This window comes from Lissotriton vulgaris, chromosome 12 (assembly GCF_964263255.1).
Source record: "Lissotriton vulgaris chromosome 12, aLisVul1.2, whole genome shotgun sequence".
NCBI classification, from domain to species: Eukaryota; Metazoa; Chordata; class Amphibia; order Caudata; family Salamandridae; genus Lissotriton; species Lissotriton vulgaris.
In genome coordinates, this window is record NC_141700.1 from 606,604,477 (window position 1) to 606,627,671 (window position 23,195).

General features: G+C 47.6%; 1 protein-coding gene across 1 annotated transcript in view; it reads right to left on the reverse strand.

Moving 5' to 3' along the window:
- PKD1L3 (polycystin 1 like 3, transient receptor potential channel interacting) overlaps positions 1 to 23,195 on the reverse strand; it is a 1,100,724-nt gene that overhangs the window by 1,010,423 nt on the left and 67,106 nt on the right. The window contains exon 3 of the mRNA XM_086945530.1: positions 13,658 to 13,801. Coding sequence (XP_086801656.1) covers positions 13,658 to 13,765 — 108 coding nt within the window. The 5' untranslated portion in view covers positions 13,766 to 13,801. The remainder of the gene's footprint in view (positions 1 to 13,657; positions 13,802 to 23,195) is intronic.

The window sequence follows — 23,195 nt, forward strand, 5'->3', positions numbered from 1 at the left end:
GCAGAGTTCCTTGTGGGTAGAACAGTTTTCAGGCAGCAATAAAAATGTCAAGACAACTTGTTATTAATGTTCCTGCTGGAGAAAGATGGAATTATGTCTAGTGGCAGTTTGTCTCAAAGTAGTGCAGAGGGTAATATGCTTGCTGCAAAGAAGAGTACCATGCAGATCACAGAACTGTATTTTATGTGGATAGCTCAGTGGGTTACTACTTTTGTCAAAGATAACCTTTTGTTAAGCAGTTCGTAAGTTACAATCCTTAGATAGAATAGTGACTTATGAACTGGCATCAAAAAGTTGCATGCAGACTGCATATTTAAGGTTAGGGTGTTATGTTTTCCCCCAGTTTTATCTATTCCTAATTAAAAAAAGGTTTTAATTGAGTAGCTATACATTCCTATTAGTGACGCCAACTCCAGCCAGTGTCCAAATACATATGAAATGTATGTGAGAGAAGGGTTATGGAGAGATGAGGGGCATTGTTGAAGGGTGGCAGTAATGAAATCTGTAGAGGTCATTGGTGAAAGTGCTCCAAAAATGATCGTCGCACGCACCGGGTGCCACCAGCGCGACAGCAGGCCCTGATCACAATAAAAAAATTGAAACAGCATCCTCAAACTTCAATTAATATTCATCATGTCAGATACCTCAGGATATTTCCCAAAATCGTGGTCAGACGGGCTAAATCCCAGGTATCCACAAACATGGAATATCTTTGCATCAACAAAAAGCACCACCAGACAGAAGGTAGCACAAAAAATAAGACATGGACAGCACTCTTCAAACAACCCAGAGGTGAAACAAAAGCTGCTATTGTGGTTCACTCCAAATTTAAAGGGTAGAAGGTTGGAGTTTGGACATGCCATGCAGAGCATTCTTATATTGTTTAGGATTCTACTACGGGTCAAATAGAGAATGGTGGTGGACAGGTCGACTCCACTTAATGGTTTACCAGTTGAGAAGGTTAAATTTACTGTTTATTACAACCTTGAACAAAAGTATTGCTTCCATCAGCTGCCTTACTCTCATACTACTTAACTTAAAAATAAACAACCGACAATCACCTCAAAAGAATCACTAGTCCTTGACTACTAGTAGACATTACAAAGATTAGCTGTGTGCTCTACACCGACAACTTGATCCTCAGGTCCCTAGCAAAAAGGGCCTACAATAGAAACATGCCCAAATATATAGCTATTGTAATTTATGGTGTCTAAAAAAAACGGAGAAAGCGAATGAGAGAAAAGCACAAAAGTGAAAATTCATCAGTATTGAATTAGGATTATCAGTATCAAACTAACATAATCTGGCAGAATATCGAACACACAGAAATAAATTGATTTTTCTATTTAATAAGTGCACAATTATTTCAAGGAGTGTTCTACCACTAGGCAATCTTGCAGAAGATTAAGTATATTCTTTAGCTGTCAAGACTGGACCCCAGTTTTAGATCATCTTAAAGGAATGCCTAGTGTGATTTTGCACAATATCTTACTGCAATAAAAGCTGTTCACTATAACTTTTTTGACTGGGGGAGTTAGGACAAGAGACGGACTGAAAAAGAAGGTGTTGGAAATAGCGCTTTCTGCAGGGCCATAACCAAACTTTCTTGCCTTCCTTCTCCCCCTTTTATTGAATTCATCAGAGGACTCTGAGCACTTGTGCTGTCTCCTCTAAACATGGCTATATCAGCTCATAACCAATAATAATAATTGGCATTTTTTATTTACTTATAAGTCCCTGGTAAAGCGCACTACATGTGCCCAGGACCAGTAAATTAAATACTACTAGAAAGCCTTCAGTCCTCTAATCATGTCTCAAGCATGCTATTCCAGAGCCTGAGTGTAGTTTAAACTGCCATTTCGACCTGGCAAAAAAAAAACTTTTGCCAGGCCCAACCCTTCCCTTCTTATACATATAAGTCACCCCTAAGTAGGCACTGGACAACACTGAGAGCGGAGTGCACTGTATTTAAAATGCAGGACATTTACTTTAAGTTTTACATGCCCTGGTAGTCAAAAATTCTTAGATTAATTTGTCACTATTGCAATGCCTATCTCTCCTATAGGATAACATTGAGATTACCTTATTATATTTTATAAGTGAGAAAAGATAAACCCTTCAAGACTGATGACCCTGGAATCACAATTTAAAATCCAAACTAATGGTGAAGTCGGATTTTAAATTGCAATTCTGAAATGCAACTTTTAGAAAGTTGGCATCTTTTGCTTATACTATTTGATGCCAGTAGCCTGTCTATGATCATATGACTGGGTGTAGTTGGCAATTGGGCTTTGTGTATTCCTCCTAGACAGCCACACACAATGGGAGCTTAGGTGTGTCTCAATGGGCTATCTCTGTCAGGATAGGAGGGAGGAGCTGGGCAGAGCCTCACTTACACATGAAGAGGGTGTGTCCTGTCCAAACACAAAGGGCTGCATACCTGCCTGTAGTGAGTCTTGAGTCAAGGCAGGAATGGAGGAAATCTTTGCACTTCAAAGGCCTGTTTTTGAAGTACCCCCACTTCAAAAGCACCACTGGGTATAAGAACGGGACTTCAGATACCACCGTTTCAGTGTACCTCTGGACCTGTGGATGGCCAGGAAGAAGGACTGCCACTCTGTTGGATGGTACTCTGCTGGACTCCTGCTTTGCTTTCATTAGCTGCCCTCTTGCCTGGATGAGAAGGACTGGACCTGCATCTTTTGACCCCAGAACCCAGAGTGACTCCAAGGACTAGCTGACTGGCCTCCTGATCTGAAGCATTAAGGACATAACAGGCTTCCAACGCCTGCATCTTGACTCTGCAATAAGTCTACCCTTCCACGTGGTACCACCCTAGTCCTGGACCCTTGGAACTGGGCCTAAGATGCTTTCCAGTGGAACCAACACGTTTCCTCGGCTCAGTGGCGTATCCCTTAGCAGAACTGTGCATCGCTGCATGGACTGGGCTTGTTAGAAAAGACTTGCATCGCTATCGCTTCCCGCATCTTGGGGCTGAAGCATCGCCTTCAGAACCGATGCTGTCAACGGTTTCCCTGGGGAAAGCTCCTAGCATCCCTTGTCGACGGGAGCCCCGACAACGACAAAACTCTACATCACAGCTTCACAACTCATCGGAACTGACACATTGCCTCCGATGCATCTTGCATCCACGACACCGGGCTTAGCATCGCAAGCCCCGCTGACAGGATTCTTGCAGTTGACACATCATGACTTCACACCGCAGCCCCTGTGACTTATCTTCGCCGTGGATCGACAAACCCTTCGCAATTAGGTTTTACAGTACTTTGTTCAGCAGGCCCAACTAGGTCCATAAACCTGGCCCACGCTCCTTAGCGGTCGGCCTGAACTTGAGACTTATTCTCGGTTCAACGTGACCTGATAGCTCCAATAGTGCTTTTTGTCGTTATTTTTCACTATACAGTTTAAAAAAGCAATATCTTCGGTTCTACTAATTGGATGTTTGTCATTTTGGTTTTGTTTTATTTATTACAATTCAAGCTATTTATCTAATATATGGGGTGGAATAATTTTGTCTGATATTTTCACTGTTTTACTGTTTGAAATGTTGCACAAATACTTTACACACTGCCTCTAAAGTTAAACCTGACTGGTGGGCGTGGCTGAGCTGGCAGCGAAGATGGCCGCCAGCGAGGGAAGCTCCGGGGAACAGCCGGCCTAAAACACAATTTCCCCCACCTTATTCATCATCCGGCCCTTTACACTGGCGTACCTGATGGTAGAGGCGAAGCGGCAGGCAGCGATCTGATGGTTGGGTGCCGGCACACTACAGCGGATGAGATCTGCCGTGCCGGAGGTGGTGTGGGCCGGGCCGGACCCGAGGAGATCGGCGTCCCTGAACGCGGCGTGCGAACTCCGACCGGCGCGGCCTGGGATCTCCGCTGGACCATGACTCTGCTGGACGGGTGAGTCAGGCCTGCGGCTGTGGCGCTTCCCCTCTGCTCTCCCTGCTATGCCTGGCTGGCTGCGGTGGCTGGGCTGGCCGCCCTGCCCCCGTCGCTATTTGGCCCTGTGGCTGTGTGGGGATAGGGCCCTCCGGCCTTGTCTCCTGGGAGTCGGGCGCTGGCATGGTGCTGATGGCGGCCGCAGCGTGGGTAGGTACGGGAGCGCGCTTGGCGGCAGCCCGACATCAGATGGAGTCCTAATTGACATGCGTGGCTCCCGGGGGCTTCTGGAGGGTGTGCGCGGCTCACACAGGCTCGGAGAAACAACAGCCCCTCCCGCAATGCTTAATTGCTGTATTCCTGCCTGGGAGAATCATCGGGGCCTCCAACAGTGTGCAGCTCCACCACCAGCTCAAGTGACTTCCTCCATTGCACCCCGCCTGCCCAGTGATATTCTCTCCTGCAGCAGCAGCCTCCGGCCCATCAGGGTGCAGTGGGGTCCTTCTTGCTTGTCATTCTTTGTAACATTACATCAGTAGCCAGGCGCCGCATTGGTTGTGTTCTTATCCTCTGCGCTGTGTGGCCTGAAACCTGCACAGATGAACGTTATCATTGTGTTCTGGGTGCAACACATCACTGCCTCGCTCCTGCCCCCTCCCCACTTTTTTGTTACGCGTTCCGCCACTCTTTATCCACGGTATGGGACGCAGGGACCCTTAACAGCGTACCCTGCCTTTTGAACCGATGGGCGACAGCATGACATCACAAAGTGCAAGCATGGCTGAAAAGGGCACTGCCCCGGCTGAACTTGAGGCCTCTGAGGCCTCAGTTGCATCCTTGTTACTGAAAATGAAATCTGGTTTTAAGGCGCTAGACTCCCACTTTGACTCCCTAGTCCAGACAATCGCAGCATTGGGCGCCAAGGTGCAAGGCCACGATAGGCGACTGGAAGTGGCAGAAGCGCAAGTTTCCGACCTGAAAGATGGGGCAACACAATCACTGAAGCGGTTGGAGAGGGCGGAGCGGCTACACAAAGAAGTGGCTATAAGGAACAAGGATTTGGAGGTACGTGGACGTCGCAACAACATTCGCATAATGGGGCCTCGAGAGACGACGTCAACAGGCCGAAAGGACCTCTTTGTGGAGAAGCTACTTGCAGATTTGCTTGGCAGCGAAGCATTCACACCTAGCTTTGTTGTCAAGCGGGCTCACAGGTCCTTGGGCCCTCGGCCTAATCCTGGCCTTCCCCCAGACCCATCATAGCGCGCCTATTGAATTTTAGAGAATGGGACACTGCGCTCCGAATGGCACGGGAACGAGGCACAATTGAATGGCAGGGGTCCAAACTGGAATTCTTCCCTGACTTCACTCCAATGGTTCAGGAGGCATGACGTAAATTCTTGGGGTCAAGGCTATGCTGCGAAATCTTGGGACTCAAATACGGCATGCTGTACCCGGCGAGATTGAAAGTCGACACCCCTGCGGAGGCTCAGGAATTCTGCCGCACGCACAAGCAACGTAGCACATAGAACTCGTCAGGGAGTGCGCTTGCTTCCCCACATCGTAGTGGCTCTGACGCCAGCGGAGACCTATTCTCAAACACTGGTGCTGAGAAGGGGGGTCTTGCATACTCTTATGCGATCTACATGTTTTAATTTGGAAATTGTGATGTTTTATTAGATGTTTCATATTGTTATGACATTAGGCCGGCTGGATCTTGGGCTGCCTGTGTATCCACACGGTTGGTTGATTATCTTTCGTGGCCCATTTACTGGACCACTTCCAGTTACGCGTCGGTCGTTATGATCGCAGAGTGGGTTATTGTGACAAGGGTGGGCCACCTTAGGGCTGATAGGTGGCTGGGTGGAGGGTGGGGGGTTTTGGGTGAGTTTGTAAACCACATATGTTCCAAATCACGCATTATTTTCACATTGCTTACTATATTGTTGTTGCATTACAGTCATGACAGGACTATGTTCTTCCAGATTCTTGATGTCTCGATTAGGTAATGTTCAGGGACCATCCTTCCTTACCCTAATGACTTGGAATGTCCGAGGCCTTAACAATACTCGAAAATGGCGCCAGGTAATCCACTACCTTATACGACACAAAGTTGACATAATATACCTGCAGGAGACACACTTACCACCCACAGATTCTGCTAAATTTGGCGCCAGCTGGGGCACACATAGATATTTTGCCAATTATAGTAATTATGCTAGAAGCACGGCTATACTACTCCACAAGAGAAAACCCTTCACTCTTATTGACGTCACCAGTGACCCGGCGGGTAGATTTGTGATAATCACAGGATCCCTATATGGCCATGAAGTCACCCTGGTGAATGTATATGCCCCTAACGTTGATGACCCAGACTTTTTTCATGGCTTGAATGCCCGGATTATGAAACATAACCCACAGGCGTTACTTCTAGGGGCGGGGCGCTAAACCTCGAGCAAGGAGGGCCCTTAAGGCGCCCGGCGCAAGCTACTCACTGTTAGACGTCTGGCGACAGCGCAACCCCACACTCACAAATTACACTCATTTCTCAGGCCCCGCGGCACATGGTCAAGGATAGATTACTGGCTCATTTCTCCTTGCATTGTGGACTGGTTCTGTTCCCTCGACACTCTCCCCAGCACATATTCGGATCACTCCCCTGTGACCCTGCACCTCCTGATCCCACGTCCAGAAGGATACGAAAGGCAGTGGAGGTTCCCCAGTAGAGCCCTCCTAGATGAAGTGTTTAAGGCTGAAGTACGTGAGGCAATAGAGGATTATTTCGAGATAAACACCGGCTCGGTGGACACAGCAGCTGTTCTTTGGGAAGGTTTCAAAGCTGTCATTAGGCGAGTGTGCATATCTAAACAGTCCGGAGTGCTCCGGGATCTCCGCAACACACTGACCCGCAGTGAACGAGATATTTCCAGGCTAGATGCGCATCTCTCCTCCCTCCCTAATCCAAAAGACCAAGCAGAAAGACTTGCTTTACTGGCAGAATATAGGGACACAGCAGACAGGGAGATACTGTACATGGGTAAATACCAGACGGCACGCAGGTATGGCGAGGGCGAACGTCCGAGTAGAGTGTTGGCACAAATGCTGAGACCTCCTTACAGCAAGTCCTACATTACTGAACTACATGCGGCATCCGGAGTCAAGCTATCAAACACCTTGGCCATTCGAGATGAGTTCTTAGACTATTACACCATGCTATACTCCTCGCGGGCTGACCCTGATCGAGCTGCCCAGACTGCCTATTTAGATGAGGTTGGGCTGGTGTTCCTGGAGAAGTATATGCTTGATTTTATGGCAGAATCCATTTCAGTTACAAATGTAGAATTCGCCATAGATGCATTACGGGGTTCCTCTGCCCCGGGGCTGGGTGGCTTCACTGGGGACTTTTATCAGGAATTTAAGGACATAATGGCCCCTCAATTATTTGAAGTTTATGCTGAGGCACTGGAGAAGCAGATTCTTCCCCCCACGTTGCAGGAGCCAGTAATTATACTACTGCCAAAACCCGGCAAAGACCACAAACAGTGCGGTTCATATAGACCGCTGTCGCTGCTGAACCTGGATTACAAAATCCTAGCCAAAGTAGTGGCCAATAAACTTTCACAACTAATGGAATATATAATTTCACCGATGCAGTCTGGTTTCGTTCCCCGGGGCTCCACGTCCCTGAATCTCCGCACGTTGTTTGCCGTACTGCACAGAATACAGCCCGAGATCCTGGCAACTGCGGTACTCTTAGACGCTGAAAAGGCGTTTGACTCCTTGAAGTGGCCTTTTCTAGTGGAGGTGATACAACACATGGGCCTGCCTTTTGGCTTTATCTCTACGGTATCCTTGTTATATAGTCAGCCATCGGCGCGACTTCGCCTGAACGGTTCTCTGTCCAGGCCATTTAGGCTGTATCGCGGGACCAGTCAGGGCTGCTCCCTGACCCCACTATTGTTCATCCTAGCCATGGATCCTTTAGTCAGACATCTACAGGAACGCCATTTACATAGGGGACTACAGTTCAAGACCGGTCCCTTACTTGCTTCTTTATACGCCGACGACACCATTCTTTACATCCGAGAGCCGCACATCAACCTGTCCCAGCTTATCCGGGAAACCATTAGCTTTGGCCGATATTCAGGGCTTAGCATAAATTGGCACAAATCGACTATATTCCCGCTTACAACAAGCACTACCCAATGGGAATGTGAGTTCCCCCTAGAGTGGTGCCAGGATTCAGTAAAGTATCTTGGCATACATGTACATCTGGTGGACACCACTCAGATCATAAGACTGAACTATGGGCAAACTTTTCAAAAGTTGGAGGAACAGGTCGAACGATGGCTGAGGTTGCCTTTGTCATTGGCTGGTCGAGTAGACATTTTAAAAATGGTGGTGCTCCTCAAATTTTAATACCTTTTTAATAACATCCCGATCCCCCTGTCTGAAGGATTCTTCCGCACCTGGCAGACACTTCTGACTAGACTGGTGTGGGGTGGGAGGAGACCGCGCGTTCGTTGGACTACAATGACATTGCCATACGACAGGGGAGGGTTCAACGTGCCGGACTTCCATCTCTATTACTTGGTTGCGCAGTGTCATTACGCGTTCGCTTGGTTTCACCCTGACGCACGCATTCCCTTTTTAAGACCATAGGCAAACCTGGTACTCCCTGACAAATTATTCGAGGTACTTCCCACGGGCTTTCCAAGCGACAAACATGACATACAGATGGTGTCCACAACTGCTTGGGCATGGAATAGGCTGAAAACACGGACAGGCGCCCCACATCTCTACTCCTCTGCTTTGCCCTTACCCAATGCCAGATGGTTCCCAATTACGGGGGAGAGACTAGTGCAGAATACATTGACTACACTAGACATCAAAAAGATGGGTGATCTATTCCCAGGGGGACATGTGTTCTCATTAGACTAAGACGCCAGATTCACTGATTGCAGCTTCATGACGAGATTTCTACTTAGCCGCCTGAAGTCTGCACTGCGCGCTTCCTTTCCCACATACCCGACTGAGCCTGATTCCTTTCCTCCGCTTACACTGGTATTGGAGAATCCCGGCAGTGCACACCTCATTTCTAAAATGTATAGGACCTGTGCCGAATTGTTGCCGCTGGACGATTCCAGCCTTAGACAGGCCTGGGAAGCAGACACTGGGTGCACTATTACGGACGAACAGTGGGCCAAATGCTGTGAAGCCACCAAGGACATTTCACTTAATAGTCGCCATAAGCTGTTACATTTTAAATTTCTCCGTCGCACTTACTTTACCCCAGCATTGGCACACAGGATAGACGCTGAACGCCCGCACACTTGCTTGAAATGTAATGCACCGCAAGCCGATTTTATACATTTGGCATGAACTTGCCCCCGCTTGAAGCCTTTCTGGTCGGATGTGCATGTGATCCTGGGTAAGATAATTGGACTTCCACTAGCTCCCGTTCCTGAGATAGCCCTGTTAGGATACACTGTACAGATTCCAAAGAAAGTCAGGAAGCTTGCATTGTTGGGGCTGTTGTTAGCCAAGCGGGAAGTGGCCTTACACTGGGGCAGGAAATCCCCGCCTAAACCGCAGGACTGGTTGGGGAGCCTGACACACTGCAACACCAATGCTGACATACACGCTGGCCTTATGCCGGCTACGTCACGGCCACGGGACATTTGGGGGCCGCTGAGGTCCTACTTTGAGAAAGCCAGACAGTCCTCGGACTCACAGGTGGAGGCAGGGGTGGTCCCTGAAGGGGTGGGTTGATAGGTGGTTGTTTCCCTTCTTTGTGCCAGAGCCTGTCTTTCAGACTCAGTGGGTTCACTTATGCTATGTTTAATTGCTATTTATGGGAGGTGTTATTAGCGGGTATCCTTATTCTGGGGGGGGGGGGGGGGCTGGATTATCCCGATATTGCTTTTGACCATGATGTAAGAATACTATAACGATAAATAACTGTGTATGTACCTGCCGGATATGACTTGATTGATTTGCAAGTTTACGGTTTGTAATGCAATGTGACCATATCTTTATAATTTGAAAAACAAAGTATTTTAAAAACAGTTAAACCTGACTGCACTGTGCCAAGCTACTAGAGGGTTGAGCACAGGTTTAGGGTTTGCCTGCCCTTGCCCTGAATAGGAGTTTGTTACTGCTTGATCTAGGCTCATACCCCAGGCACACTGTAACCCAATTTCTAACGAAAGAAATCTCAGATTTATGGACTAAGTTGGAAGTTTGTTGTTGGACAGAATAGCTTTGCCTACATCTGCTATCCACCAGCTAGAGGAAGACACAGCTGGTCAACTATCCAAAACCAGGATCTCTATCCGAGTTCAGCTTAACAGAATTCTTACTAGTGGGCTCAGCAACCTCAGAGACATTTTCAGAAGTGAAACTGTGGTTGCACTCGGTTTACATCAAGTTTGAATATGATTTCAGTTTGGGGAGTCAATGCCTTTAAAGAAAAGCCGAAGAGTGGATTAGTTGGAGCTATATACATATCAGAATGAGTGCAGCTGAGCAAGGAGCCCTGAGCCACTGTACGTCAGAGGTTTAAGAGGCACAACATCTAGCCAGGTGGATTATCTATGAGCTGTTGAAAAGAATCAAGAGCCACTGTACGTCAGAGGTTTAAAAGAGTCACAACATCTAGCCAGGAGGATTATCTATGAGCTGTTGAAAAGAATCAAACTGATACATGAGAATCCTGTAGAGAGACAGGCAGGCCAGCAGAACAGTATGGAAGACAGAAGCAAATACCACCAGAGGCAGTATGTAACACTATGCAACAGTATGTTTCACTGTGTTGAATGGAAATCAACAGTGAGCTCGAGAGACTGGTGCTGCTGCCAGCCTCTGGAAAAGGAGCCACATCACAGTATAAAAAGCTCATATTGTCAAAGTAGACACATCTGTTGAAAACACTCCATCACTAATCATTCGGCCTGGAGGCCGCACCTGCCATAGCACCGGGCTGCACCCAGCTAAGGAAGTCGCCACTGTCAAAGACAAGAGTTGCCACACCAACTTCATCCAGTAGTCCCTGTTCCAATACGAGGGCATGGCTCTGGCACATGTAAGAGTGAAGCTGCTGCTGTGACGTGAGGTACGCAAGAATGCAAGTAAAATTGCAATTCCAACCAACAGGTAAAAATAGTGCTTAACCTGCAACTGGAACGAGAGACTAGGAGGTGTTGATGAGTGCCACATGAAGTTATGATTTTTTGCACATATGGGGGGAGGTAAAAAGACATTGAGTTGAGTTGCACATTAGATCAGTGGGGTATTTGAAATAATCTGCACTTGTATCTAAGCCTAGAGCATCCTGGGCACTGTGATCTTTAGATATCTCTTTAAAGCGGGGACAGAGGGTACAAGAAGTCATTTCTGAAAATCGTAACCAAGATTGTAATCCTGTATTTGCTTTCCTTTTTATCTGTGTAGTACTTAGATTTGTTGTGAGATTAAAGTATGTTCTTTTAAGTAAAAGATAAGCACTGGTCTGACAATCTTATTGTGTCTGTTAACCTTTAAGTTCTCAGCACCACACTACCTCCCTGGTAAGACTGTGACTGATGCACTCACCACCCTGACAGGCAAGTGTGGAAAGAACTGTACTTGGGTCAGTTTGCTGAGCCATAATAAGATGGACCCTATGACACCAGTGGTAAACGATCTCAACCACCACGGTTGGGCCCATTAGCGCCTGTCTGCCCAGTGTCCCACGAACAGGGCCTGACAATCCCTTTGTTTCATTCCTTCCTCAATCACTTCTCCTTTCCTTACTTCTTTTTGTTCCTTCAGTCCTTTCTTGCATCCCTCACTCTTTCACCTTTCTCCTTTCCTTTATGTCTCTCTTTGCCTCTTGGGGCTAGATGTAGGTAAATAGTATTTACCAATTCTAAAATACCGAATTTTACTGATTCGGTATTTTAGAATCGGTAAATGCTATGTAGCAAAAAATTCGGTAAAAATGACTGATTTGTTAAGATTCGGTAATTACTGAATCGGTATTTACTGATTCGGTAATTGCTATTCATTCATATGGCCTCCAGGCCCATAGGAAGGAATGTCAATTACCGAATCGGTAAATACCGATTCGGTAAAAGGGGGAAAACAGTGAAGGGTGGCAGGGTGTCACTTTGACATCCTGTTGCACCCCTCAATTTTGTATGGGTGCACATGTTGCAGACATACATGCCCTAAGGGCATGTATGTCTGCAACATGGCACCGAGGCAATTTCATTAAAATTGCTTTTTGGGGTGTTTTCATTATTTATCACCAACTTTTAGTTGGTGGTAAATAACGAATCCTATGTAAAAGGTGGATGCACAGCCTATTTGTTAATAACGTTTTCGTGGAAGTTAAAGTTCAAAATCCACAATGGGTTTAGATGGTTGGGTGCTCCTGTAGGTGGCGTGTCCGTCCATATAAATAAAGAATCCCAACATGGGATAAGTACTCATTTAAGTGCTCCCTACATTAGGAATTCAAGAAATTACTGAATCGGTAATTTACCGATTCGGTAAATTACTGAATCCTTAATTTCAGCCCCCTACATCAGAAAAGCCTAAATTTCGACCGTTACCGACCGGTAATAGCCTTCCTACATCTGGCCCTTAGTCTCTTATTTGCTTTTCATCCCTTTCACTCCTCCTCATTTCCGGCTTCGCTCTTTCCTATGTGTTCTTAAGGATCCAGGAGAGATTTTGAGGGTCAGACATGGGTGGAGTTTATAGGCAGATTGAATATTCAGGGTTCAGGAAAGGGTGAAATAAAGGGTGGTGACGGGTGTTAAGATTTGAGTTCATAGATGGTTGGAGTTTATTTGTAGGAAGGGGTCTTTAAGGTTCAGGGATGACTGGATTTTAGCAGTGATAAGAGGTTTTTATGGGTCATAGATGGGCGGTGTTTAGGGTAGTGTGCATTTTTTAGAGTGAGGAACAGGTGGAGTTTAGGCATGATGAGGGGCTTTAAGGGTTCAAACAAGGGTGGGGTTTAGGCACAGAAAGGGGCTTTTAGGGTTCGGGAAGGTGCAGAGTTTAGGGGTAGTAAGTGGTTCAAGGGTTCAGAGATAGATGGGGTTTAGGCATAGAAAGCAGTTTTTAGGGTCCAGAAAGGGTGTTTAGGAGTAGCGAGGGCTTTTCAGGTTCAGGAATGAGTAGTTTAGAGATCAGGAAGGATGTAGTATAAGTGTGGTGACGTGTTTTTAGGAGGCAGGGATGGATAGTGCCTCGGGGTTGTGAGGGGGCCAGGGATGGATGGTATTTAGGGGCTGTTAGATGTCAACACATTAAAGGAATCCAAAGTAATTTTTAGACAATACAAAAGATATAAATCTAAAATACTGTCTTCTGAAGTAAAGCACAGAATAAACTACCTCAGAAAAAAATGTTTCTGTAAGTAAGACTTTAAACCATTGTGTTTCCACCTTAAAAAATAAGAATGCAACACGCTATGTAAAAAGAAAAAAGACATTCTATGTATTGGATTCTAGGGAATGGTAAATGCCATTTATCCTCCAACTCCAAATTTCCGTTCACTGTTTAGGTGAAATGGTTTCTCAGTAATGCTAATCTATTTATACATTTTTCTATGAGATTACATTCACTTCTCCCACTTACCTTCTTTGTTCCTGTCACCTATCTTTCTCTTCTCTATATCCTGGGTCCCACGTACTCCACCACTCAGTACCCCCATGCTCATTCTAAGAGTGGTGCAATCCTGCAGGTAACAGTCTTACCTGAATGGCTTCCTGTGGATTTGTGCCAAGGGAGGGCCTTTGAATGCTTGCCTGGATTTGGCTCAGGTCAGGATCGGAGACTGTTGATCGATAGGGTCGACAGTGCATATCTTTACATTTATCCGATTTTCTGTCCGAACTAGACTATTTAGGGAAAAAGAAAAGAACAATTCTAATTAAACCTGGTAAACCAGTATCAATGCTTTTTGTTGCAAAGTGTTCCCTTCTTTCCTCCCATGGGCTCTCAGATTTAAAGATTCATGCAAGAGTAGCTTATCCAGTTCAGGTTTTCTTGGTCTTTGCATTTTGGGATGGATTTTATAGTCAGACCCTGAGTGCCTGTTTTTCCACCAGGCATTTCTCTGGTGCGCTGGAGCCTTTGGAAGCCAGTGTTTAGGATGGGAGGGGGTGTCTGTCACTTTCTCCAGTTTCCACAGGTAAATGCACCAGGCATGGAGGGCTTCAAAAGAGTAAGAGTGGAAAAAGAGAGGAGCGGAAGAAGGATATGGCTAAGAGAGTGAGTAGGAAGAGAGTGAGTAGGGAGCGAGAATGGATGATTTGATCATTATTTGTCAAGGCTGATTTTGGTTCCCAGTCCAGCCCTGTTTGTTGTACTTTTTTTGTCTATTATTAAATCTTGACTATGCGATCCAGAATGGAAAGGAAAAACCTGGACTGTATGGGCTACTTTTGCATGTACCTGGGAAACCAGAGAGCTTCATCTTGGTCTAAATTGGTCTAAAAGAAAGCACCTTTAAACATGTCACCAACAATTTATCGTGTGTGTCTTGAAGTACAAAAAACCCCTCCTTTCCATTACATGACAGCTAGGTACAATAGCTACTAGTCCCCTGCCAAAATGGCGGGCCGGGCCGGAGGAGAGAGGTGGGGAGGATCCAAGAGACAAAAAAAGTTTTTTTTTAAAAACTTACCTGAATGTGACGCCCACCGCATCATGCTCCTATTGGCTTCTTCTTTTCCCAGACTACAGTGTGGTCAATCCTGACCCTGCATGAAATCAGCTTCCTGATTGCACTCCCAGGCAGACTGGGAGCATGTGCCTGCCTGCTCTCTCCAGTCCCAGCAACGCAGCTCAGGCTGAAGATAACTGGAGAGAACTTCACTGCGCATGAGGGTTTGGTCGGCCCGAAATAGTTGGCCAAACCTTCATGCGCCGTGAAGGGAGTGCACTACCACTCTCCCACCAGCAGTGTCCTCCCCTGGACCCGCCCCCAAGACTAGTCAGTGTCCTGGGACCGGCTCCAGGGAATTAAAATAAAATCATAATTTTTTATAATCATAATGTATATTGTATATTATCATAATGTTTTATTGTCGTTTTATTTGCTGAAGGTGGCGGGCGGCACTCCTCTGCTTCAATTGAGCAGCCGCCGCTGGCTAGTTAAAAACCAAGGAGAAAAAGACTGCACAAGGTGCGTTTCACTCTGAATTATGAGAGCCAGGCCCATGCCAGATTTTCAGGATAACCACTGGATACTTATTATGAATGCTTCACTTTTAGAACTAATGAGCCGGATGCATAATGGTGTTTGTGCCTGCAAATTCACACAACTAGATTCTTCACTTATAAAAGCATTTATTCACTAAAAGATTTGTGTTGTACTGTCAGAGATCATGGTGGTTGGAGAGTGGTCCTCGTTTAAATGGAATGCTCTATACATTTGTGCGAATCTTCAACGCCAGGTGTAAATATTTGTGCAGGCTTAGAATAAGTCATTAAAACCTTCAAAAATGGTGGGGTGTAACGGAAGAGATTTCTTCAAAAGGAAAAATATTATCATTATCGCCATGGAGATTTAAAAAAACCAGAAATTATTCACAGCACGAAGGTGGTGGTCATTGCCCTGAGTAATTGCACAGCATTCAACAAGTACTCCTGGAAATCTGTGCAAACTTAGAAGCACAATTATTTTTGTGAATCAGCACATGCACCTTTGTAATGATAATCTTGAAGCATCAAAAGCATACTAGGCGATTGGAGTAAATCAGTTCTCCTAGAGACAGGCTAACTTTATGACGAAGTGCACATGGGGAAAATTAGATCAAATCCTTGCATGCCCCTTCCACTTAGTTCCCCGTGTTTACCCTTAACATGCCATATGGTATTCTTTACCTTTAAACCATAACATGATTAAGGATTAAAAAGCAAGCCCACAGTCTCTTGCCATACTAGAGACCAGGGAGTTTGGATTTTGCATTAAAAAATATTGATTTCTTCAATTATCTTGTTATATCTATTGTGTACTAAACGGGCTTGAAATAAAGCTTTAAAAATAACGGTGTGCACGCTTGGGGGGAGGGGGGATTTGCAAACCCAACAACAATAAATCAAGTGCCTGACAGTCTCTGACAGGTTTGTTACTTTTTAAGAGAGATATGTGAGTCAGAATTTGTCACATCCTTCCATTCAAGCAGGTAAGCTGGTACATACCTGTGCTTGCCTAAGGGACAAGAACAATATAGCTGGTTCATACTCACAAAACGTTGTGAAAATGTAACAATGTGAGAGTCAGCAAGTGAAGGTAGGGTAGGGTACCACGAAGCCAAATGATTGGCAAAAGAAGATTCACCTCTGGAAACTTGTGCAGACTCAATGTTTGATTACCAGCTCACAGTTACTCCTTTCATCATTCCCTGTGTCTCTTTACCCTCTGTCGTCTTTTTATGTCTGCCTGTACATTTTCCCTTTCTCCCCCTTTTTGTTGCCTCTTTCTCTCTTTATTTTACTCTGTCTGTTCATCCTTTCTCCAATCCCCTCTTCCTTAGTGCCTTTTCCTGGAAGTATTACTCATTCTAACACTCGTCTTTTTCCTCTTTCATCACTTCTTTCTCTCACTCTCCCCACATCTTGATCAATCTCTATAGATGATCCTATTTCCCTCTCCCCCACTCTTCCTCGACCCCTAACCTTCTCTCCCCAACCTTTGCCTTCCCCGTTTCTATTTACCCTCTCACTATTATGATCCTGCCTCTTCTCTTCTGCCCCCTGAAACATTTTCACTCCCTTGTGAAACAGTCCATTCAAACAACTTATTTAATCAGTATCTTTTTCCCCTTACTACTCATTTCTTAAGCTATCGCATCAATTCTCTTGATGTCCCTCCTCCTTTCACTAAGAATGTCATTTCTAACTTCCCCTTGTTTCTCGTTTGTCCTGCTCCCTCCTTCCTGTCTTTCTCTATCTGTCCATATACTTTTTTCTGTATTCCTCCTTTCTCCTTCATCGCCTTTCTATTGCTCCATTCACCTTTTTCCCTCATTTCCTAAACTGTGTAATCCTCTTTCCTACTTCCTTTCGTTTTATGCTTCATTATTGCTCCTCCGTTGTCCTTTCTGTCCCTTTGTAATGTTAAAAGAAAAGAAAAAGAGAGAAAGGACCTCTGAGGGTCAGCCTATAAAAGGCAGAATGCTGGGCAACCATTTTGTCTTGCAGTGTAGGCTGGCTGGAGTGAAGGCTGGAGTATAAGGCGGGGGTAGGATCATCAGAGGGTTGGCCTCCCATTGTAGGGACGCTCCTTACTGGTTCACCACCCTTCTCCCCTTATAGTTGTTGTCCTGACCCTGCCTGTAGGAAATCCTGAAGACCCTGGGCACCTGTTCTCACCTGGTCCCAGAGAAAAGAGTGGGTGAGGGAGGTGGTACCTGTGGGAAGCCCCCCTGCCCAGTGAGGAAAGAGGCTCTAGTGCAAGATTGGAGGAGAGGGACTCCTGGGTACTTTCATCCAAAGCCAAGAGGACTAAGAGCAAAAGAGGAGTCATCAGACATTTCAACCGAGCCTTTTTCCCCCCACCTACCCGTTACCTGGGGTATCACCTTGCCTTATCAGGGGTAGTAGGATTGACTTGATTGGGGCTAAAACCGAGTGCCTGGCGCGGTGTCGCCGAGTAAACTGGCCGCCTGGTGAAGTCTGCCCCCATCGCCCTGGGTCCGGTGATTGAAGCGGCGAAGTTGCGTGTGGAGATTTATCCTTCCCCTCCCCGTCCCTGTACTGCGCCGGCCCTGCTGACTGAACGCGTCAGTCGGCGTGTGTGGGCGGGACCGGAGGAGGAGGTCCTGCGAAGCCGAGCAGGCTCTGGCCCGAGCCACTACTTTCCCGCGCATGCCCGGTCGAGCCGCTTCCCTCAAGGAAGGCGGAGGCGTTACCGGAGGAGGAAGCGGGCGGAGAGTAAGCATCGGCTCATGTCTGCTGTTGTGCCCTTCTTTCCCCGCTTGAGCTCTAAAACGGAGGAGCTGGTTTGAGCGGGAGAGGAGAGTCGAGGAGCCCATAAGCTTGGGAGCCACGGTGTGGTCTGGTTCCTTTTCCTTGCCCTTCCCCCCCCTGGCGATCGAAGACACAGGCCCGGCGGACTCACCACAAGAAAGTAAGGAGGAGGATGAGAGGGGGAAGTTGTCGACCGTAGGTTGACAGAAACGAGGGCAGAGGAGCAAAGCCTAGTGTTTATTTAAACAAGGATCAAGCCCAACTGTGCAGAGCCCTTAGAGACTTCCACAAGGGTCTTCACAGATTGATTGTTTACCACTGGGTATATAAATGTTAGTTCACTGCCTGCATCGTGACATTTCTTCAGGAGAGCGAGTACGGAAATAAGGGAAGTGAGAAGGGTTAGCCAGTACTTCCTGGTGTCAAAGGTGGAGAAGGAGTAAATGTGTTAATCATTTTCAGAGGAGTCAAGTCTAGTAAAGTTTGGAGGAGTGCAGTCACTGCTCCCTGGAAACTACTGTAATGTGCTGTAAAGCAAGAAAGCTAAATAGTGAGAAATTTTGGCAACTTTGAGGATCTTATTAATTTCATGGTTGAATGTAATGGATTGAACTGTGCTATCTGGAGATGAACCATAGTTAAGAGAACAAAGAGTATTTTTATAAAGCAGCTCATATTTTTACACAAAGATTGGTGTAGCGTCATTTTTGAGTGATATTGCATTGAATTACTGCTGGGTGGTTTGCAACCTTTACACATGTGCCTCAGTTAGAGAATGTCTTACCCTAGGCCAGGCTACCCTAGGTGACCTGACAACATTAGGTTCCAACAGGTGGACTAAAATGTCCATACCATCATCAAGTCTGCTCATGAGACCCCGGAGTTTTCAAAGCAGGCAGACCATTAGATGAGAGGAAAAACTGAACACCTATGCTACCCCTGACCGGAAAGGACTCGCATTCTCATAGCTTGAGGTATAATCTGAGACCAAATACCAGGGCTAGTCAGGGACTCAGAGACTATTTGCGTTACCAGTTAAAATATTGGAGAGGATAACTGCAGTGTTTTGCGAGTTAACAATGATGGAACCCTTATGGCTACATAAAAACTCCATAGAGCTATGGCATAATGAATAGAATATATTGTAGTAAAGGCTGCTTTAGAATGTGGAGTATGCAGTTACACGCAGATGAATAAAGACGTGTGATACCAAGCTCCATGTGTGGCATAGTCATTGGCGGGTACCCGAGCTGGGAAGACGCTACAAAAACGTTTACCCAGACTGTCATCACTGTCTCACCCATCCACACAGCATCTAATGTGTAGCCCAGGTCACTCCATTACAGTGTCCGAGTAGGCTGTGCTTTTTATTTTGCCTGCTGTGGTGGGGCTGCCAATCGGCACACAGCAGTGGTGCCTGTGGGCCATTATAGAGGTGACAGCAGATTGAGTCATGGCATGGTAAACTAAGTGCTACCTCCCAAAAAACAACGTTTTTCTACTCACCCATCAGGAAGGGTCTGGCCCCCTCAAAGCCTCCTTCCAATAACTTATTGGTTCACCCATAGGCTAGACGCTACATGACGTCCGCATCCTGTCCACCCTTATGATTAAATGGTGCCTCATCAAATTATTTAAAATAAATTAATATTAAAGACATACCAACATCTGAACAGTTAAACATATTTTGCCATAAATAACTGAAGTGTTCATGCAACCTGCTTTGATAGGCTTACTAACCACACACAAAAATACAAAATGACTTGAAAGCTCACCTTCTCTGGTCGCCCTAACTCAGTCACATCAAGAACGAGATAGGACTAGGGAGCCTGGTTTTGGGAGCGGCGGGTAAGAGGGGGCCCAGCATGCTTTGCAGCGCGTGAGCCTAGCTATGGCCTGTCCGTGCTAGTTACCTTTTTGTCTGTCCAGGAGAAAGGGCCATGCTCGGGGGTCGGCGAAATGGTGTTGCAGGATTCCCTTTCGGGGCCCGACCGCCATTGGAGGGGGGGGGGGGGGCGGCAGAACTGTGCGGCAAAAGAAATGGGCTGCCCAGGACACTTATGCCTGCGCGTGGCCCGACGTGACAAGCGTGCAGGCCCCACTGACTCACGGTTGATAAAAGTGCGCAGCAGCAGTTGTGCGCATGCGTGACCTTGGCTGAGCTCTCACCCCGAGGAGGAGAGGTGAAAGCATAGAACTTGGCGCCACCATCTTCCGAGACAAGGCTCCCGTAGTGTCCGGCCCTTACGTAAGAATAAAGAAGCATGCTTTATTTATACATTTACTTCGTTTATTTTTTTAGTTTTATAATGAGCAGCAATCATATCGCTTTAGTTTCCCGGCACAAAGCGATAAACGGAAGACAAGAAGAACATAGCTTTATTTTGAGGTTTTCTCAAGCAATCACTTTTTCAGGTTATTCCTGAATGCAAGGCGCTTTAAAATGACTCTCAGGCAGTGTTTTAAATGGTCTGGAAGTGTCCGGTAATGAGTACCTGCACTTCTTACATTTGAAAGGGGGAGAGAATACCTGCACTTCTCGGTACTGTTGCAGAACATTCAACAGAGTTTCAGCACTTATCAGAAGCAAGCAGGTACTATATAGTGAGGACCTGCACTACTGCATTTCTGTTTAAAGCACGGCTCCCAGGTTTGGGGGAAGACAGGGGCCAGATGTAAAAAGCTTTTCTTAGGCTGTAAAAATCAGGCCGTTAGCGAACGCTAAATCAATCAATCATATCATTTGTAAAGCGCTACTCACCCGTGAGGGTCTCAAGGCGCTGGGGTGGGGAATGCTGCTACTGCTCGAAAAGGCAGGTCTTGAGGAGTTTTCTGAAGGTCAGCATGTCTTGGGTCTGCCGTAGGTGGATGAGGAGGGTGTTCCAGGTCTTGGCGGACAAGTGGGAGAACGATCTACCGCCGGAGGTCGCTCTTTGAAAACGGGGGGCTGTGGCGAGGCCAGCGGAGCTGGAGGTGTAGAAAATCAGTCGTCTGTTGAGGTACGCTGGTTCGGTGTTGTGGAGTGCCTTGTGTGCGTGGGTGAGGAGCTTGAAGGTTATCCTCTTGTTGACTGGGAGCCAGTGAGGTCTCTCAGGTGGGGTGTGCTGTGGCTGCGGCGAGGGATGTCGAGGATCAGGCGTGCAGAGGCCTTCTGGATGCCTCAGAGCCGTCTCAGGAGTTTGGCCAAGGCTCCTGCGTAGAGGGCGTTTCCGTGGTCCAACCTGCTGCTGACAAGGGTCTGGGTGACCGTTCTTCTCGTTTCAGTGGGGATCCACTTGTAGATCCAGAGGAGCATGCGGAGGGTGTTGCAGCAGGAGGAGGAGACAGCGTTGACCTGTTTAGTCATGGAGAGGGTGGAGTCGAGGATGACCCCTAAGTTGCATGAGTGGTCTGTGGGTGTTGGAGCTGTTCCCAGTGCGGTTGGTCACCAGGAGTCGTCCCAGGCCGAAGGGGTGGATCCGAGGATGACGACCTCCGTCTTGTCCGAGTTCAGCTTCAGTCGGCTGTTCCTCATCCATTCAGCGACGAACTTCATTCTTTCGTGAAAGTTGGTTTTGGCGGTGTGGGGGTCCTTGGTGAGGGAGAGGATCAGCTGGGTGTCATCGGCATAGGAGATGATGTTGAGGTCGTGCTGACAGGCGACGTGGGCGAGCGGTGCCATGTAGATGTTAAACAGAGTTGGGCTGAGGGATGAGCCCTGGGATATGCCGCAGAAGATCTTGGTGGCTTCGGAGCGGAAGGGGGGAAGGCGGACACTCTGTGCTCCGCCAGAGAGGAAGGAGGTGGTCCAGTCCAGGGCCTTCTCTTGGATACCGGCGTTGTGGAGGCGTGTTCATAGTGTGTGGTGGCAGACCGCGTCGCAGGCGGCTGACAGGTCCAGCAGGGACTTGATGTCATCGGTGGCAGCGATGAGGGCAGTCTCGGTGCTGTGGTTGCTGCGGAACCCGGACTGGGAAGGGTCCAGGATGTTGTTCTCCTCGAGTTAGCGGGTCAGTTGTTCGTTGACGGTCTTCTCGATGACCTTTGCCGGGAACGGGAGCAGGGAGATGGGTCGGAAGGTCTTGGGGTCCGCCTTGGGTTTCTTGAGTAAGGCGTTGATCTCGGTGTGCTTCCAGCTCTCCGGGAAGGTTGCTGTCTTGAAGGAGGTGTTGCTGACTTTCCAGAGATGGGGTGCAATGGATGTGCTGGCTTTGTTGAAGATGTGGTGTGGGCATGGGTCTGACGGAGATCCGCAGTGGATGGTGTTGATGATCTTGATGGTGTCGTCGTCGTTGATGTTGGTCCAGGAGAGCAGGTGGTTGGTGCGGATGGTGGTCGTGGGGGCGGAGTTCTCAATGGTTGTCGGGGCGGTAATGGCGTTGAAGCTGTCGTGGATGTCTGCGATCTTGCAGTGGAAGAAGGTGGCCAGTGAGTCGCACAGGTCTTGCGAGTGTGGGACATCGTTGGTGTTGGAGCTGGGGTTGGAGAGTTCCTTCACAATGTGGAAGAGCTCTTTGCTGATGTGCGCGTTGTTGTCTAGGCGGTTTTTGAAGGAGGCCCTTTTGGCGGATCTGTTGAGGTGATGGTGTCTGCGGGTGGCGTTCTTGTGGGCTGCGTGGCTGTCCGGTGTTCGTTCACGGAGCCATATCTTCTCCAGCTTTCAGCAGGTTTGCTTGGATGCCCGGAGGTCTTCAGTGAACGAGCTGGCTTTCTTGTTGGTGTGACTGTTGGAGGGATTCTTGATCGGGGCGAGGGTGTTGGCGCAGTCGTTGATCCACTGTCTGAGGTTGCGGGCGGCGGTATCGGGGTCGGTGGGTTTGGCAGGTCTGCTCTGGGCGAGGGTGGTGGTTAGCTGGTCTTCTGTGACTTTGCTCCAGCAGCGGCGAGGCATCTGTTGGGTGCAGAGGTGTGTGGTGGGTTTCTTGAAGGTGAAGTGGATGCAGCGATGGTCGGTCCAGTGGAGTTCGGTAGTGTGGTTGAAGGAGACGTGGGGGCTTGCGGAGAAGATAGGGTCAAGCGTGTGACCGGCGGAGTGGGTGGGTGTTGTGATGAATTGTCTGAGTCCGAGGTTGGCTAGGTTGTCGATCAGGGTGGTGAAGTTGGTGTCGTTGTTGTTCTCGAGGTGGAAGTTCAGGTCCCCGAGGAGGATGTAGTCTGGTGGAGGCAAGGGCGTGTGTGCTGACGAAGTCGGTGATGGAGTCGCTGAACTGTGGTCAGGGTCCAGGGGGGGTCTGTAGATGAGGGTAGTGATGGGGTCGGTGTGGATCTGGAAGTGCAGGTGTTCGGCGGTGCTGAGGGTGTCGTCGGTGTTGGTCGAGACTCTGAGAGTGTTCCTGT